The sequence below is a fragment of the Alligator mississippiensis genome, chromosome 11 (genome assembly GCF_030867095.1).
Source record: "Alligator mississippiensis isolate rAllMis1 chromosome 11, rAllMis1, whole genome shotgun sequence".
In the NCBI taxonomy this organism is placed as follows: Eukaryota; Metazoa; Chordata; order Crocodylia; family Alligatoridae; genus Alligator; species Alligator mississippiensis.
In genome coordinates, this window is record NC_081834.1 from 40263356 (window position 1) to 40282427 (window position 19072).

Here is a 19072-nt window from a genome sequence, read left to right on the forward strand (position 1 = left end):
AGGTGTTGATCAGTAAGTCCTTGTGACAGGGCTGCTAGAAGGAAAGAGCTGCATTAGTTTCAGGTGGATCAGGGAGATCTTTAAGGAGTCCTGGGAAATAGCTTGAGTAGTTTAGATCTCCTTCCTGGTCTCCTGTGCTTCTAAAGTGATGTGTTGAGCTCAGGACAAGCATGGTTCACATTAACAATTCACTCTGAATTACACAGTCCCCATCAACATTAATTTAATCCATTTACAACAAAGGTAGGAAGAGAAGGGCTCTGGCACAGTCTCCCCCGCTAGTATTTGAAAATTGTTCAAGCCATGTTAAGTAGAATAAGCCACTGGAAAAAAAATCAGCTCTCAAATTCCAGCATTGCTTGTCCAAGCTCAACAGGAGACTTGGGGAAGAGTGGGAGATTGTCCTGGGCAACTTCCAACTGCTGCCAGCAACCAGTTTGGCCCTTCTCACAGGAAGTAGTCTAGAGAAACCAATCACTCTTGAAAACTTGCACTGGGTAAGAGCCACGCATTTGGCTTGGGACCTGGTTGGATGTCCCATTTCCCACAACCTTGTATGCCATAGCTTCGCTTCTCAGCTCCCCTTAGCAATGACCCTCGCTTCCCCTCCTCCCACCCCTCTCAACCCTTCCATCCAGGGAAGGGAAAGTAAATCCACATACAGAGATTATAGCACAAGGGAATGTTACAGATGTCTGGAAAATAGACAGACACCAGGTATATATGCACATGCCTTAGGATGAAGATCACAGAAGTGCAAACTCTGGAGGAAGGAAGAGCAAGAAAGGGGCTCCAGGGACTGAAATCCACATGTGCTCTCAAGCCCCATCACTTATACAATAAGGAGGTATTGATTTATTGGTAATGATGCTCCATGTCAGTTGGCTGGTGCAGTCAACTGGGATAGTGGGACAACTCCCAGATGGTCTGGTCTGAGAGAGATCCAGTTTCCGATAGACCAGGACTCCAGGTGCTTCTAGAACAGCTGCCCCTTTACCCTCCCCAAAACATCTCTAGTGTCCTGTGCTCTTGTTGTAGCACCAGACTCAGGCAGGCTCTTTGGTGCTTAGGGGCAAAGTGTTGAGCCCATACAAGTATTCCTGGAACTGCCTTTAAAACCCAGCGTTTTGAGAAGAGTAGGGCATTCTGTGGGGGTGGCCCTTTGGGACCATGAGAAAAGTCTCTCCTTGGAGAAGAGTAAGGAATTCTCTCCCCATTCCCCACTGCAGAGCAGCAGGCACAGCCTCCAATCTTGGATTCAAGAAGTCTCACCAATAGCACCACACTGGGAGGCAAATCCTGTTATCCTCTGCCCCTCACTCCCCTCCTCCAAAGTTTCACCTCAGTAGCATTAACTCCACAGGTGTAGGAAATGGGTACAACCAAAGAGGCAGATTTGAGAGAGAATCATTAAGTATGGGACCGGGGTGCTCTCCTTAGCCAGTTTCTATCTAGCATCACACTGCATCTCTTCCTTACAACCATCTACCATAGCACTTGCAACCCTAGGTCAGGCTGGGAGGCTTAGATAATGTTGATCTAGAGCAGCAACCTCTCTATCCAACTCCATTCTCCTTCTCCACCTCCCCCCACACCAAATTATGTGGAAAAAAAAAGCATTACTCCTTTTCTGAGCATTAGAGAAGCAACAGACACTTTTTTTTTTTCTTTAAAGAAAGTGATGCTCAACTCCAGGACAAGATTCACAGCGCAAAAAGCTAAGTGGATGCAGACATCTCACCATCCCAATTTGAAGAGGTCAACCTTAACACTGTTCCAGTTCCCACAAGAAGTCAGATGGGGGTGGAATGTCCTCACCCTGCTTGGCATATAGCCAGGCTGGCAACCCTCTGCCCCACGGCCTTGGAGATGGAAAAACAATTTTGTATTAGCATAGGCAGAGGAAGGAGGAAAACAAGTTAAATGCACCAACTCCACTAGTGCTTCTCACTGCAAAAGTAAGAAAGAATGAATACACACTATAGCCAGTCTTTTGTGCAGTGCCCAATTCCATAGGCACACTCAAAGTGCACCAACTGAAGCCCTTCAGGAAATAGTAGTTGTCTAGAACAGGCTGCACACGTACAAGAGAATGCTGAGCCACTTGGCGCATAGATCAGTGGTTCCCAACCTTTTTTTTGCTGTGATACGCTGCTGGGAACAGAGCGCGGCCATATCAGCCTTGGGGAAGGAGTTCCCGGCACGTGGCATGGCTCATCCTTTGTGTGGCACCACTGGCATTGCCCCGTGACCCTCATTTGGGTCACAACTCAAGGTCAGGAACCACTGGCATAGATGCTTGAGGGCAGTAGGAATATCAGAACTTCAGGCACCTGAAAACTTTTACTGACAAGAGTTAGACCAAGAGACAAGGGAGGACAACTTTTTTTAAGGGGGCAGGTGGGGGGAGGGGTGGACTTTCACACCTAAATCCCTTTAGGAACAGTTTAAACAAACACAAACACACCACCTCTTGTTGAGTGTTGCCTTCAGTCATGAGCACACATTCCTTCTGCTTAGGTAAGGCTCTATCCCTTTCTAGATAAAAGCAAGGCCTCCAGGCAAGAAAAAAGTTTGGTGTCTTACCAATCAGAAGTCAGACCAGAAGCTAAGACAGTGCTGGTTCAGACCCTGACAAGCCCTGTGCTATTTTGTTCAACAGGGCAAGACTTGCAGCCCTTCCAGTTACATAGAAGCACCAATATCTTGCTCCAGCCTACACTGCGCTGATTCCAATGTTAAGCCTGTTCTACTAGTACCACCCACCAGTCCCAGCGTTTTGGAGTTACCTGCACATGACAAAGTTCTGTCATTTGCCCGTGGCAATAGCCCAGGGGCCCTCAACAATGGGAGCAGATTCAACCTTTTGCTGGTGCATGGTTTGTTTTCCAAGTCACTTACCACTCAGATTTATGGATGCTTAAAGTTCAGTCCAGACCAGAACACAGTCTGACCTAGCAGCCAAAGGACTGGACAAGATCATAGAAAATGAGGGTTGGAAGGGATCTCAGCAGGTCTAGTCCAACCCCCTGCTTAAAGCAGGATCATACCCAACTAGATCATCCCAGCCAATGCTTTGCCTAGCCAGGTTTTGAGAGCTTTCAAGGATGGAGTTTCCACCACCTTTGAGTAACCTGCTCCAATGTTTTACTACCCTCCTAGGGAAGAACATTCTTCCCAATATCCAACCTAAACTTCCCTTGCTGAAGGGAAGTTGCTCCTTGTTCTGTCATCTGCCACCACTAAAGACAGTCCAGCTCCATCCTCTTTCAAATCCCGCTTCAGGTAACTGAAGGATGCTATTAAATCCCCTCCGTCTTTTTTTCTCTAGACCAAATAAGGCCAGTTCCCACAGTCATGTCCCCCAGACCCTTCACCATTTTTGTTGCCCTCCACTGGACTCTCCAATTTGTCCACATCCTCTCTATAGTGGGGGGCCCAAAACTGAACACAGTATTCCAGATGTGGCCTCACCAGTGCTTAAGGGGAATAATCACTTCCCTTGACCTACTGGCAACACATCTACCAATGCAGCCCAGTATGTCATTAGCTTTCTTGGCAACAAGGGCACACCGCAGGCTCATATTCAGCTTATTGCTCACTGTAAACCTCGGGTCCTTTTCTACAGAGCTGCTGCCCAGCTAGTCAGCCCCCAGCCTGTACCAGTGCATGGGGTTGTGCAAAGTCCTGCACTTGGGACAGAACATGTCCTTGTTGAATCTCATGAGACTGCTTTTGGCCCAGTCTTCCAATTTGTCTAAAGATGATACTAACCAGGTGTTCATACTCCCCTCTGCCCAGAGATTCCTCTCGAATTAGTCACTTTGATTCTTGCCCAGGTCTGCCTCTACTATCACCTCAACCAGCTAGTGAGCAATAGATATCAGAAGCTGGCCCTGCCCAACATAACCAAGAGCAGTGAACTGACCTGGGAAGGAAAGCCTTGCATCATGGCTATATCCACCAAGCAGTGCCAATAGAACAGCCTGTCAGGTAGTCTCAAGCATAAGTTTTAAAAGGAAGAGCTAGATCTAAAAAAGGCTTTGAGCGAGCCTCAATTTTAGGGGCCCCTCAAGGGGAAAGGTACTCTTCAAAACCTTAGCTAACATGCCAGCCACCTGTGCTATCCACAGAAAATGCTGATCCAGCTCTTAAACCTAGAGCTCAGATGTGTCCCATGGTACATGGACCAATTTTAGCCAAGTGAAGCTCTCCTCTACAAGCAGGTGATCTTAGCTCAGACGGCCTGAACCCACAGACATTAAAGTTCCCCCCGGGCCCCCTGGCTCTTCCCGTCATGAGTTACGTGGCTTCAACATCCGCAGTGTGTGCACTATCACTACAGACACCAAGGCTCTTGCTTTGCCAGAGATGTGTAGCAGCATTAGAGAGGTTTTCTTGGAAAACTGCCTCAAAAAAAAAAAAAGTGATAATCTGCTATAAACATAGCTGTGCAGCCACTTTTAAAGAAGGCACACCGTGTATTCCACCTGCAGGACAGGGCAGCCCCCTCGTGCATTAGAAGCCAGGCAGCGCTCCCATGCAGCTGGGACACACGATTCACAGGGGATTACGGCCGTGGCCCCCATGGCCGGTTCACAGTGCTGCGCATCAGCTCCGCCGAGCCTGGAGCTCTGGACGAGATGCAGCTGGGGCCACTTGACGACAGGCTGATGGAATGCTGTGATGCAGTCAGCTGTAGGAGCCGGGACTTATAAGGCACTCCTGAGTAATGCAAGGAACATGGAGCTTGCAAAACAGGACTGCAGGAAGAGAAACATTTAGAACTTCAACCACGAAGATTAGAAAAATTACGTTAGCTGGCAGACTCATCTGTCAGCTCAAGATGTATTCTCCGAGGCTTAAGTTCCTGCCACTAGGCACCATGTTAGAAAGGCCAGATTCTGCATGGAAAGTGAAATTGTATTTAATAAAAGAGGTTGTCACTGACAATAAGCCCTGGTCTGATGTATTCCCCCTTTAAATACTTTGAAGGGGAGTTAACATTTCTAAAATGATCCCAATTCAAAGAAGGGCCTGTAAGCTGTCCTCCTGCTAATGGAGAGCACAAAAAAAAGGTACAGGAAGGTTTCAGGGCAGGTCGCTTGAGTTGCAGCAATTCTGGTGAACTGCAGTGATCTTCCCAAGCATAATAGCCCAGTCCCTGCCCAGCCAGAAAGACAGACGCCCAAAGTCCCTATTCAGAAGACCAAGTGTTGGGACCCTCCAGGCACTTGGCCCCCAGCTTGCGGTAGTAGCAACAGAAGCCATGTTCTTGTCAGTAGACCGGGGTGGGGAAGGCACACCAATTCCTGGGGGAGACTATCACAAAACCACTGCACTGGCTACTCTGAAAGTCCAAGACCAAGAACTAAATGCAGCATAAGACCCAACCTGCTTTTTTCGTCCTGAAACTGGGCCTTCAAGGCAAGACTGAAGGATCTTTGAATACAGAACAGCAAGCATAGCAGCATCCATGCCTATCCAGCTTGGGATCACAGAAAGAGCCCTTCATAGTGTTCAAGAACAGGAAATGGCCTCCTCTGCAGGAGAAAGGATGTAGTCAGTACAGACAGGATCCCATCTTGGCAGCCATGGGCTGACTGCTGGTCATTTAAAGCTTCCCAAGCACCCAAGAGCATCCTGCCACTCAGCCATATTCCAGCCTGGACACATGCTACCGAGATGGCTTCCCCAAAGGTTTCACTCAATGTGACAGTCATATTTCAAAAGCCACTTAAGACAGAATGCGATAGCCAGCCAGACGGACGCATTTCTGGGGGGCGGGGGCAGACATTCCTAGCGTCTAGCCCAGCAGTGCAGTCGAGGAGTGCTCTAATGAAGTCACTGTTCTCCCCGGCCTGCCTCCCCCCACCCTGGAGTACTCTCCAGAGCCCCAGACAAGGGTCTGAATTTGCTTTTTGAGTCAAAGCTCGTTCAGAGCAGTCTGTCCACATCAGGGGTGGGCAAAATGTGACCCATGGGCTAGAATGGCCTGGTTGGCTGCTTCTATCTGGCCCGCAGGGCCCCTAAAAAAACAAACAAACAAAAACAAAAAAACCCACACAAATTAATTTTAGTCTTTCCCTGGCTACCTGCCATGCGGCCCCCGATGGCCTGCCAAAAAACTCAGTAAGTGGCCCTCCACCTGAAGTAATTGCCTGCCCCTGGTTCACGTCAGTCAGTTGCCTGCAGAAGACTAAGCCATCTGATAACTAGAGATCTTACTATACCAGTCAGGGAGGGAAGAAAGGATCTTCATGCACTGGCAAAGATACATCTGCTACTACTTTTTAGGGCAGACCAGCCACTGTTTTTGCATACCCATCAGTGACAGTCTATATGGCTGGACTTCAAGCAACATGGCTACCTCTATCAAATCAGAGGCATGCATAGAAGAACTTCTAACAAGCAGCACATGGAGGATGGAGGGAGTGGGACACCTGTATCCAAGAATGAAGTGAGAGCTTTTTCCACCTACCCCCTGCCCCCTATGACTGCACACCTGAGCTGTGGTGCAGCCACCTGCCCTCCCCAATGGTGCATGAGGAGTCGGATGCTATCAGCCTCATGTTCTCATGCCTTTATGGACTTGCAACAGTCAATCCTTTTTGCCCAGCCAGGCATGAAAGTGATTTTAAACAAGTCATGGGTAAGAATGACTGATGGAGACAAAGAGAGCCTATGCCAAGCTCCCCTATGCAGCACACCAGTGCTTAGGCCCCAATCCAAAGCAAGAGCAGTCCTGTTCATGCAAGGGGAACAAGGGACAGGGATGGAGGCATGCAGTGTCAGTTTAATGGCAGCCATCAGTAAAGCTGTGCTGGCTAAAGCAAAGCAATGCAAGTGCATGGGAGGAAGCAATGAGGACTCCCTCTTTTTTCAATTAAAAAAAAAAAAAAAAGAGTTAAAGCTCAGAAATGGCTGAAGGGGATGCAGGGGAGTTTTATCCTGCACATCTGGCTACAGGGAGCTGTATTAAAACTGGGTTCTAGCCCAGCTGCTGTGGTCAGGGCAGGAAGACTGTACTCGGAGCTCACCAGGAAAGGGAGACAGATGCTAGTTTCTGCGAGACAGGGCAGGAAGCACATGGATGGAGATAAGCCTGGTACAGCAGGCTAAGTCCCACAAAATGGTGCACAAGATTAGTACCATTGGCCCAACCCAAGGAAGCCCTGCTGGGCTGGAGCACAGTGCTCAGCTCTGTACCAGGGAGCTTCTACTGCTCTGTTATTAGCCCAACTCCGTTCGCAGCTACAGCAAGAAACAGGTTACTGCCTGGAGCATTTGCTACAGCCTCAGATGTCAGAGTTCAAGGAAAGTCTGACTGAGGCTTATAGCAAGAGCCCACTACGGTAGTCCATGACTGAAGTGGACAGAGAACAGATCAACAGGGAGTGTCATGATGCATAGTTCAAGTAACAGGACTACTGGACTTCTAATCAACTGTGGATCATTATGAGCAAGTAACACCCCTCCCCCCAGTCAGTGACCACTCACAGCCAGGAGTGTTACTGAGGGGTGCAAGGACTCCCAGACCAAACGGGTACATGGAGCAGCAAGAGTCTGGAAGCCAACACCCTGAAAGCCGCTCACACCCAACCTCAGCCTAGAGCACAACCCATTGGGAAAAAAAAGCGTTCAGAAACCTCCTGACAGGAAGACTCAAGTATAGCATGCATCCCATGCACTAGGGGCCCAGGCAGGGGAAGGGGTCCTTCACTCCTGTAGCGTTCTCTGCACCACATTAGAGGAGCTCAGCCCTTCAAACTGCTTAAGGCTATGGGCCCAGGATCACTGAGACAAGGAGGTTGGTGGCTCCAGATGGCTGCACCCGGGTCTTCATCTCCCCAGTGTATGGCTGGTTGTTCTAGGTAAAAGAAGAGGCCAGGACCAGAAGGACCAAGGAGATGTGCCCAGGGCACTGGAGGAAGTTCCTGCCCAACATGCTCCATAGACAAAGGCTGTCACCATCCAGGGTTAGTGTCACCCTTTCACTAGCAGCAAGACACTGTAGTCAGCCATGGATTTCAGATACAAGGTGCAGCCCTAGACTTCTGATACTTTACGTCATTGATGTAGTACAGCAGTATCCCTGCTGAGCACACCTCCAGGTCCTGAGTGGGGTCCCTTCCCTCAGCCGAAGGAGTCCCAGCCTTTAAATAGGTCATTAGTTCTGGTCCAGAACTGATGCGAGGAAGGAGTCCACTGCCAGAAGCAGTAGCAGTACAAGGGGACTATCAACCTAGTTGAGCATTCAGGCCCTACATCTTCCCCAAACACCAAGGCAGACACAGGACTGTGCCCAACCCATGTCTTGCTATAGGAGACCATGCGAACATGGAAGAGGGATAAAACAAAGCATATGTAGGGCAGAAGCTCAGGAAGAAGACGGTCCAGGAGCAGGGAGGGCCTGCACTAAGCCCAGATAGAGGCAAGCAGAACTGTGCAGGGGTTGGAAGGAGCTAGTAGGGACACATCAAGTGGGGAAAACCCACTGCTCCCATCACCCTCTTTACTGTAGAAAAGTTCCAGGCCTGTCTGAAGAAAGTGGCAGAAGGGGTTCCTTGTACCTCCTGAATCTACACCCACACTGGGGAGCCTTGAGGGCCCTTCTGCAATTGTCTTCTTTCTCTAAAGCAATCTAGAGGTCTTGGAGTCTGGCAAGGACAAGGCATGCCCCAGACATTAGGTATTGGGGAGAATGTGGTAGCATGACCTAGATACAGCCACCAGGGACTCAAAACAGCATCCACACAAGATTACATCCAGAAACTTGTGCGCCATGTGCCTTCCACCTCATAGGCAATCTGCAGGGAGAGCTACAATTGTGTGTCCAAGAGTTACACAGAGCATTTGGGCCATTTGGGGACCGTACAGCTGAACAAGAGATTGGCATTCCAGCAGCACTGGCCTTTGTGGTCACTCCAAGCAGCAAGTCAGGGTCTAGACTTACTGGCCAGTTGCACACAGTTCCCAGCTTTCATTGCACTCAGGCAGTGTCCAAGCATAGACCTTCTACTTAGCTTAAGGGAGTCCACCCTCTTATCTCAGAGTATTGTCCCCATTGAGGGATAAAAATCCAGCTCTCAGAAGCCTGGTAGCTAGGGTTGCAGGGCAGTTCAGGCCATTCCCACCAGCTAGCAAAATATCTTCCTATATTCCATCCTTTGGTCAGAAACAAGCGCCTCAGCTCCCAGATCAGTCCATGTAACTGCCTTCAAGGGCAGCCTGGAAGATGTGAAGGAACATATATATTGCTATGGAATCCATAACAATATCCAAGGGGGAAGGAAGGAGGGAACCAGTAACTGTCATGGAGTTTGAGGCCAGACTCTGGACAGACATTAGTAATCCGAACACAGACCTTGGACTTGACTCCCTGTGGAAAGGGCCATCAGGCAGTTAATAACCAAGTTAAAAAACTAAGCCTGCTCCAATGTGGGTGGTTTTCCATCCTTCAGGACTTAGAGAAGTTGTTCCAAGACAGGAAGATTCAGAACAGCCCAATGTTAAATTAAAGGAAAACTTCAACTCCATCCCTCCCTGACCTTTGATTTGTAAAGCCAGGAACAACTTTGGGCCTAGGGAGCAGCTCTCCACTCTAATAGACAGATTATGATAGCATCTAGCAGGCCCAGGGGCCAATTCCTGGGGAGACTACACACCCAGTCTTCCAGCTTTGCTGCATATATGTACCTGATTACCGCTGCCTAGTCTTTGCATTCTATTCACCTCCTAGCCTTTCTATTTCTGCAGCATGTCACTCAGTCTCCTCCAAAAGAGAGCTCCGACAGCTCAAAACACCCGCCCCGCAGAAGGGTATTAAGGCATGGGCATTTCCTTCCTGGTATGGAAGCCAGAACTGCCTCACACTAGCCCTTATGAAACACCTTTGAGGGCAGTGGCTCTATCTGGCATTACTATCATCTTCACAGAGACAGGCATTTATGACCATTGGCATACAACCCTTTGCAGAATTCCAAGCCATTCAGATGCTTTACATCAGCCACTGACATGCCCCATCCCATAGACAGGGATGACTGCACCAACCCCACAATCCAAGTTTGGATCCAAAAGTCAAGATCACCGCGTCTAGAAGGTTTGCCATGCTACAAGATTAACACCTCCAGTCTAGTTAGTTTATTAACCAAGACTATGCCTCATAAGTAGGTAGCCCTTCTTACCAAAAACATGCAGCAACTACTTGGCAAGGTAGGACCTCGTAATCAGTTGGCATTTTTACCTGCAGGCACTGCCTATCTATCCCTTCCTGCAGCAGCTTGGGTTCTCACTGAAGTCTCCCATCCAGGCATAGAACAAACCAACTTTCTCTGGTTATCATACCACCTTTCTGGATGAAGCTACGTTGACTTAAAATCGATCAGAGTCTGAGAGAGGATCCAAGATGCTTTCCAGATAGCCTTTTAAAAACTCTCAAATTACTACATCTCATCTCAAGTCTCTTCCCAGTAAAGGAACTTAATTCCCCAGTTGAGTGGAATGAGAAGTAGTTAGTACTTAAAGATCCCCCACCTACCCTTCCCCTCAAGCCAGTATCAAAGCTATTTCCCCACAAACAGCACCCCCGCACCTTTTCAGTGTGCTAAAGTTGCATTCCAGCCTGTTTTGGTTGGGTTTTTTTTGTTGGGGGGGGGGGGGGGGGGGGAAAAAGAGAAGAAAAAAAAGAGGCAGCACACAATGCTATGCTTCACCAATCTTTGGCCAACTAAAAACTCCATCCTTAATAAAGCCAAAATCCAATTCTTCCATGAACAGCAATTTGCTAGAGATCCCTTATAGTGCAGCATACTATTATTTTACTTTTATTATGAAGACCAATCTCCTTGCTATCTGCAAGGCAAGAGTGACCATTGGCATGTAGTTTCTGATTACAGACAGCCTTAGGCTAAACCAGACATTAACATCTTTGAGGGAGAGCACTTTAGATTTTAGCTCTTGCATGAGCATTCGATGTAGATTAATCCAATGCAACTATAAGAAAACTCCAAACTGTTAACCATATACTGTTAACCCACAAAGAAATTTAAAGATTAAAAACTAGCTGGTTAGAACAGGGCAAAAATAGGCCAGAAGCTCCTAGTGGCTTATGGCAGTGGGAAGCTGTTTTACAGTTGGTCACAAAGATGCACAAAGAAACTCCTTGTCAAGAAGTGACTAAGAACAGGCATGAGGTAGGACACCAGTATCTTTGATGATCTAAGCATTCCCATTTTAGTGTAACCCACCCCCTGGCTGATGTAAGTTAGGGAAAAAGATATCCCTATAATGGAATAACTCCTTTGCAGGCTTATCTACATCTTCCTCAGAGGCATCTAGTATTTTCCAGTGCCAAACAGACCTAGCTTGTCAGTCTCCAAATTGACAACAAAATGCTAGACATGGGATTAAGAACAAATACATAAGCATCTTAGAATCCAAGTGTATCCCCCATTGCGTTCACAATAAGGGGCCTTGCACCTCCAACCTGTAGAGCTGTTGATGAAGAATGATGTACTAGACGAAAGGAAAAAAAAGGTACTTTACTGCTTAGGACACCTTCCTGCAGTAGGACTGATACGAGCATTTTGCTTCAGCAGAGATGATGCTAGCAAGATCAGGACTAGGACAGGTGTGATGAGACAGTGGGAACATAAAACTATTCTCGATTGGTTTAAAATGCATGCAAGCAAGCATACAAAAAGAGTAAGTTTCCTTTATTTGGAAGAACCCAAGCATGAGACTTCTGCTTTTTCTAGCAAGTGGGATGTAGCTTTTGCTAGAAAAGACAGTTCCCAAGGCTAGGCTTTACTAGAAGACCCATCTTGGGGGTCACATGAAGTTAGAGCTCCCCTGCATCTAATGACTTGCAAAAAGGAGCTTAGAGATCAGGCAGAAACTGAATTGTGACATACCTGAGAATATCTACAGAAAGTAGAAGTATGGAAGAAAAATCAGGAAAGAGTACTGTCAGAGTCATAGGGATGTGTAAAACTAGTAACTAGTTTAGCACAATTGAGAGTTCACTTAAGATTTGGGTGCTGGAACACTACTGTGTGAGCAGGCAGTGGTATTCAACAGACTGTTGGGGAAAGGAAGGAAAAGCCTGGAAACAGAAGGGGCATGTTCATGGACAAACCATGAACGAAATTTGTAGATTGCTTTTCTGTGCTCAGTACCACTGCATTTAATTGGAGATTGTAATGACATCTATTGGATGAACCAGCACAGCCAAACACAGATACTCCAAGTCACGCCTTTATAACCCAGAGGAGGTAGACAAGAGCCAGAAATACAATGGGACCACCATTCTATACTGCTCGGAAGGAAGTAATTAAGACAAGCTTGTTATCCATGACCGCTAGCTACTCAAGCACCGCATTGTAAGGAGCAGGGTCACTGTCAGGATGTAGCAGTACAGGGCCATTAGATTTGAATCTACTCTTAGGAGGAGGCTTCTTAGGAAGAGCAACAAAAAAGGCAGCTGACTCCAAGAGGGCACAGATTACCAGGGACAAGAGATGGCCAGCATGGTTGCATAAAGGTACTCCTCAGATGTGATGTAAACAGAGTAAAGCCTATTGAAAGCCATCTACACCTCCCACAGCTGGGGAGAAGTTAGAACTCAGGGCCATTCTTCCAATGAGGACCCATTCTCCATCATGGCTGGGAAGTAGCTGAGATGAGGCAGAACATCCCAGCTAAGCCCAGCCATTTTTCCAGTAAACGCAGAGCCAGTTTGGGAGGTGTGCTCTACTTCTAGTTAGAGATTCTTTTGAAATAGGTGCCTCAGACAGGGGCAGGGCAGAGCAGAGCAGGCAGACTCATCACTTCTCCCCTAGCCTGGATCTCACATGCCCCTGTGGCCCTTATCTTTTGGATTTGCCTCTGTTTAAAGTACCTTCACAGGTGCCTCTGAACCTGCTAGCAGGTACTGCTGTGGGAACTGGACTGACATTTAAGGAGTCACTGAATCCTGAGCAGTGTTGGGGGAGGAGGAAAGACAGTGACAAGGCAGGGACCATCTTGGTTCCATATGTCCAACATTTACCGCAGTGGGGATGTTCATTAGGACAGAGGTCCTTGTAATATAAATAAGAAGCATGAGCCCACGCACATAGTTAAGCAAACCTCTGGCTAGAGCAGTTCATACACCAAGACTGAAGTGAAGGTTTCCAGGGAAGGCTATAGATACAATGTTTGCACATGGGCAAAGCATTTGGTGCAGTCTCCCCCTCGCACTCTATGTTAACTCAGAATACCCTGCATACATAGGCTGTCATGTGGATTGACGACTGGTTTAAGAATTGTAAACAAAAGATAATGATAAGTGGTCATGTATCAGTTTTGGGTTGTTGGGGGGCGGGGGGGGAAGGAAGAAGGTGTCTAGAGAAATAGAACAGGGCTGGTGTTGCATCCTGAGTATTTAACATTTGGGGGGGGGGGGGGCAGCAAGAGGCACATTCCTATCACTTGCAGATTTCATTAATCAGGAAGTGCTGTGAGAGCTAGGGACCTAGAGATTAGACAGACAGAGAAGCCAAGTTTGGGAACCACAAAAAGCACTGCATCTGGGAAAAGATCAAGGAGTGTGCGTGTGCGTACGTGGGAGAGCGGGGGGTAGGAATCATTTTGTAAAGTGAAGATAATTAGAGGCAGCAGTGCCAGAACCTAGTGGGTGACTATGGACCAGTTTTGCTAAAACAGTTTTCAGAACAACAGGAGCAGGTCAAGCTGGCCAGTGCAGAGGCAGGTCTAGAAAGACTAAATTAGGGGCACACCAAGAACAGCAAAGCTGTTGCAGGACAGGGCAGCATAGAAGGCAGAAGCATTAGCTGTGGTACAGTGGAAGAGGACCCGTACTTGCTGCCAAACTTGCAGCTTTGAGTGAATTCCAGTCAGCCAAGACCCTGAATTGAAAGAGTTTATGTCCCCCCCAACAAACCATCACCAGTTTCAAGTTGCTTATCCCTGGTAGAAGGGCTGCAATCTAAGACACACACCTGGCTTGAGAGGCTACTCTGCATCCGCTGCAGTTTTGACCCTTTTCCATAGGGCAGGGCTCCATCCTGGAATGAGCCTTTACAGCCAAGATGCCTCTTCTCCCCATGCCCCTTTTGTGTAGAATTACAGGAAATGCTTAGCAGGCATGACCCACCCATCAATACTTCTTGCTGACACTGCTCCAAACAAGGACAACAGAAGAGACCCTCTATAAACACTGTGGCCATTGATCAAAGCCATTTTGGTTTACTTTGAGTCCTTGATGGTACAGCTATACCCTAACTGCAGACTGGCCACACCTGTACCCAATCAGAAGGAGATTTTCTGTTAAATGGAGGGGGCAACACTTATTCTCCTTTGCCAGCTCTATCCCTCCCCAGAGACATGCTTGAGCCCACTGTAGATGCTAGTCTTCTCCAAGGCAGCCAACCCTGTTCTAGCCTCAGTTGTCATTTTTGGAACAACCAAACTTCCGATTTCTCACGCTGCAAAAGAACGTTGTCACAGTGCAAAGTGTTATTTGAAGGACACTGGGCTTTCCAGTGCCCACTCCACTAATTGAGAACTACGCAACCCTCAGCAGAGGCAGCACTGAGAAGTGACATTAAAAAGATGCTAACAAGCATTGTAGAAAGTAATTTTTGCAAAAACTGGGCAAGCTACAGGATACACCCAGAAGCAGCCAAGATAGAATTAGGTTTTGCCAGTTCTGTAACCTGGCACACTGGGCTGGAGCATCATGGATTTCCCTGTGGGGCTTCACAGGCCAATGAATAGTCAAATTGGGTGCTGGGTACCATTCCTGCTGGACTGGTATTTTCCATTAGCACTTCTTCCTGCATCATGAGAATGTTAGCCAGATGTGCCTATTCTCTGTAGACCTACAGGGGTGTACATAAAAGAAAGTGCCCCCCAGAAAGACAGAAACCCGTGGTTCAGTCAGCTCACTAGACACTGCATGTGTGCTGTGCAGTGTCACTGCTCTCCCACCATCAGATCTCTTGCATGCCATGCGCTATAGAGGGTTTAGCCAGAAAAGAAGATTCTCTACCTAGAAACAGAAAATTCAAAAGAAAGAGCAGGTGTCATCCATCATGGACTGCTGGACTCCATTTCACTCCGCTCACCGCTAACACCTCCAAGCCGCTATGCAAGTGGCATTGTACATTCTCATAGCCCCCACCAAGCAATTCTACATTGAACAGAGCACCTCGGAGGATTATATTGATCCAGACAGTAGCACACACTACCTATACGCAGGGATCATTTGCTCAACGCTCTAGGATGGAAAAAAGAACATGGCCACCATTCTGCGCCAGCCCTGCTACACGACTCTCCAGGAGGGGGAGGGAAGAAAAGCATCTGTTACGTGAAAGATGGAGAACAGTGCCTCGCTGCATTCCCACGGCGATGCGCAAAGAATGGTTCAGACTGCGCATGGAAGGCCACCATCTTTGGGCTTTCTTCAGAGATGCCTTGGAACCAGACAGAATTCAGGAGGGCGCAGGCAGCCATTACCAGCAATTCCCAGAGGGAGAGACCGACATTCAGGTAGTGGTGGACATTACAGCAGCCAACGGGAGCTCTCCCACCACCCGCAGCACATAGCTACGAGGAAGCAGGAATAATGCAGCCATCCAGCTGTGCTGTACAGGTTACACCCAGGGGAACAATGCCTCAGTTCAACCCCTCTGCCCCCACACAGGTCTGTAAGAGTCACCGTCACCAACTGCTTGGTGTAGCACAGAACCAGGTGGAGTCCACCCAAGAGAGTCGGGGGAGGAGAATAGCAAGTTTGACATCCCTCCTGCGCTTTCTCCATCCCATACACAGCTCTGTCTCATCCAAACAGCTGCTGTAAAGCTCACGGGTCTCCAATATATAGACAGCCAAATGCATGCCTACATCTCAGCAAGCAGAGGCAGCCTGGACATCCACACAAGTTCCAGGTCTTGAAAGGCTGCAGGGCACAGGGGTCCTTTGAGTCATGGGAGGTTTGGCACCCAGTCTGGAGTAGGAGTAGGCACCCTAAACCTGCTCCCCACCACCCATCAGAGCACTAGCACCATCGTACACCTGGCCAGCAGATTCCTCCCCACCAAGATCAAGGCAGGGGGGTGGGGTGGGAGGGAGAAAAGCCACATTACAGGTCAAATGATGTTTCCAGACCTCTCAGCCTGGTCTACAAGAAGTCACCAGGGCTGGGGAAGTCTCAGCATATTCCCAGGTGTACAGGATGCCACATTCAAAGCACCATATTGTCCCCCATCATGTGTTAGGAATCCTTGCACAACAAAGGCAGCTCAACCAGGCACCCGTTAAGAGTGGCACTTCAGAGCCCACCCCTATGGTGACAGAACTGGGGTAATTTGGTGGCATTCAACATTCCCCCCACATTTCCCAAAGTTTCCCTCACCGTAGGCCACAGGTGACTGGGTAGAGAGAAGGGGTGTTTACCCTTCTCCTCAAGAGGGGCTGTGCAGTAGACCCTTGGCCAGCCACCCCAGGGAGAGTCCCCTACACTACAGACATGAGTAGCATCTTTTCACTACTGCAGGTACTCAGCCCCTCCCATAGGAAGGCAATGGAGGGGCTGCCAGGCCTGAGAGTTGAGCAAGGAGCTTGCTTGCCTGCCAAGACAGCCTGCTTTCCCCTAGTTTCTCTGTGAGCCAGAGAGCAGCTAGCATTAAACGGGGGAGAGGGGGGAGGAACCCACAACAAGCCCACCCGTGGTGCCAAGCCTGAAGACAAACATTTCATCCCCCCACTCAGAGCTGGGCATGCAGCACAAGTCCCACAAAACTTGGAGCAGCTTCACTCTGTGCCGTGAGTCGCCTGCACAAGAGATGCTTAGAAAAAGTTTAAGTTTCTTTTCTTTTTTCCTCCTTTGCCTGTTGTTGCCTCAGTTAGGCCCTTCCTGGTCCAGCTCCCCAGCCCAGACAAGCCACGTGCAGGGCTTCTGCATCCCGGGGCACCTCTGCACAGCAGGCAGATGTGAAGGCTGGAGGAGCCCCCACAGCTCCCACCCCAGCACCCACAACAGGGGCAGGAAGAGTCCAGCGCAGCTGGAGACGGGCCAGGCCAGCCAAGGAGCCACAGGGCAGCCCACGCCCCAACACCAGGGCAGCCAAGCCCTGGGCTCTGCCCCCTCCTCCAGGACCCCCAAGCCCCCAGGACCCAGCCCCATCTGCTCGGGAAGAGGCCAGCTGGCCAGGGCGAGGGTGAGGGCCAGCCCCTACCTCTTCCTCGATGTTGGTGGTGCTGTTGCTGTGCTCGCCCTCCTTGTTGAGGCTGCTCATGGTGGGGGCGGCGGGGCAGAGCGGGCTCGCCCGGCTCCTCGGGACCGTCTTTGTGCAGAGACCGCACGGGACGAGGGGGTTGCTTTTTCCGCCCCCCTCTTCCGTCCTCTGTCTCTCGCTCGCTCAGTCCTTGCCTCCCCTCCTGGTGCGCGGGGGCCGTGCGGGTGCGGGGCGCGGTGCGGGGCGGGGAGCTCGGTGCGCGGTGCAGGTAGGAGCGGCGGCCGCGTGGCTATTTGTAAGCGCGCCGGGGTCACCTGGAGGTGGCCGGGGGGGCGGGGAAGGTGCCAACCAGCCGCAGCTGCCGGGCCCGAGCGCAGCCCAGCGCCGTCCCGACCCGCTCATCAACGGCACTTGCGGGGAGAAGAAAAAAGCAGCAGCTCTCCCAGCCCCCGGGCGGGGAGCAGGGGGGTCGGCCCAGCCCGGCCCCTCGCCCTGCATCACAGCCTCCCGGAGCAGCCCGCAGCCAATCCCGGCCGCCAGCTGCCCCCCCGCTCCCGCCCCCGCGCTTTTTTTTTCCGCAAAAAAACTTTGGAAACTTCGATGAACTTTCTTAAAGGGCCAGGCAGCTTCGCCGCGATCCGAGCACCGGGCCGGTGGGATGCGCGCCCCGCCCCGGCTGCAGCCGAGCTGGCCCTGCAAGCGGGCAGCGACCCCGCGCCCCTGGGTCCGGCCCAGCCCAGCCGGAGAAGAGCGGGCCGGCCCCCGGGCTGGCACCGGCGGGACGAGGGGGGCGCCCGGGGCGGGCTCGGGACGCGGAGGTTGCGGCCCCCGGGCAGAGCCTCACCCGCTCGCACCTACACACACACACACACACACCCATCTACACACCCACCTCCACACGCACTCACATACCTACACACACACACACCTGCACCCTCCCCCCAGCCCCCTCGTCAAATGCAGGATACAGTCTGCTGCTCCTGATGCACTCGCTTGGCTCAACCGCCTAAATGTAAAGTTGTAGCTGCTGCTCTGCATTTACATCAGACATACGAAAGAAGGAGCATTAAATGCTCTTACTCCAACCACACACAAGATCCCTGGGTTCTGAGCATCTGGCAGAGCATTGCCCCCCCAACCCAGATCCAATGCCTGGATTTTAGCAGTTGGATTTGCTCAGGGTTGGGGTCATCACTGGACCCCTGTTTCTGTGGCTCTGCTCTACCAAGAGGCACCTGAATCTGTTCACCTCTTTCCGTGGCACATCCGAGAGAGCTGGACTTGTTCTCCAGCCAGCCAGCGGGGGACAGTGGGGAGGGGCAGGGCCAAGTGGTGGCTGATCCAGCTTTTGACACAGCCCTCCCCTAAGCCATTTTCACCTTCCTTGCGTTCCCAGTTCTGGCTCTGGGGATGGGGGGGGGCAAGGGGAGAGAGCAAGAGTGACAAGGAGGAGAAATCGATATTTAAAAGAGGCAAGGATGACTAGCTGCCTGGACACCCTGTAAGTGCAGGAGAATTTAAGTGACTTGTCTCACATCCATGTGCTGGTACTGTCTGCCTTCCCAGCGCATGGTCTGTACACCAGTGGGGTTTCCTTTGTGCAGCATGTGAATGTTGATAGTGATTATTTGTGTCATAATGAAACGTGCAATAAAGATGGAATTCAAACCCCCAAGGAGGGAAGGGGCTTTTACAGGGAAAAAGCACTTGTTTATTTCTGTGTGACTGTGAATAATTAATAGTGTGTGTGTTGGGGACAGGGGATTGCAAAAAGTCCAAAAGGAAGCATCCAACAACATGTCCTGGTGCCTCCATACGCCCCTTGGGTC

At 50.0% G+C, this 19072-nt stretch overlaps 1 protein-coding gene across 2 annotated transcripts in view; it reads right to left on the minus strand.

Moving 5' to 3' along the window:
- Positions 1–17686, minus strand: part of RBPMS2 (RNA binding protein, mRNA processing factor 2) — a 47292-nt gene extending 29606 nt beyond the window's left edge. Inside the window, exon 1 of one of the 2 annotated variants that reach the window (XM_006273866.4) lies at positions 17244–17686. In XM_006273866.4, the coding sequence (XP_006273928.1) occupies positions 17244–17303 (60 nt within the window). In that variant the 5' untranslated portion in view covers positions 17304–17686. The remainder of the gene's footprint in view (positions 1–17243) is intronic. The other variant, XM_006273867.4, reaches the window with a different exon arrangement.
- Positions 17687–19072: the final 1386 nt, after the last annotated feature.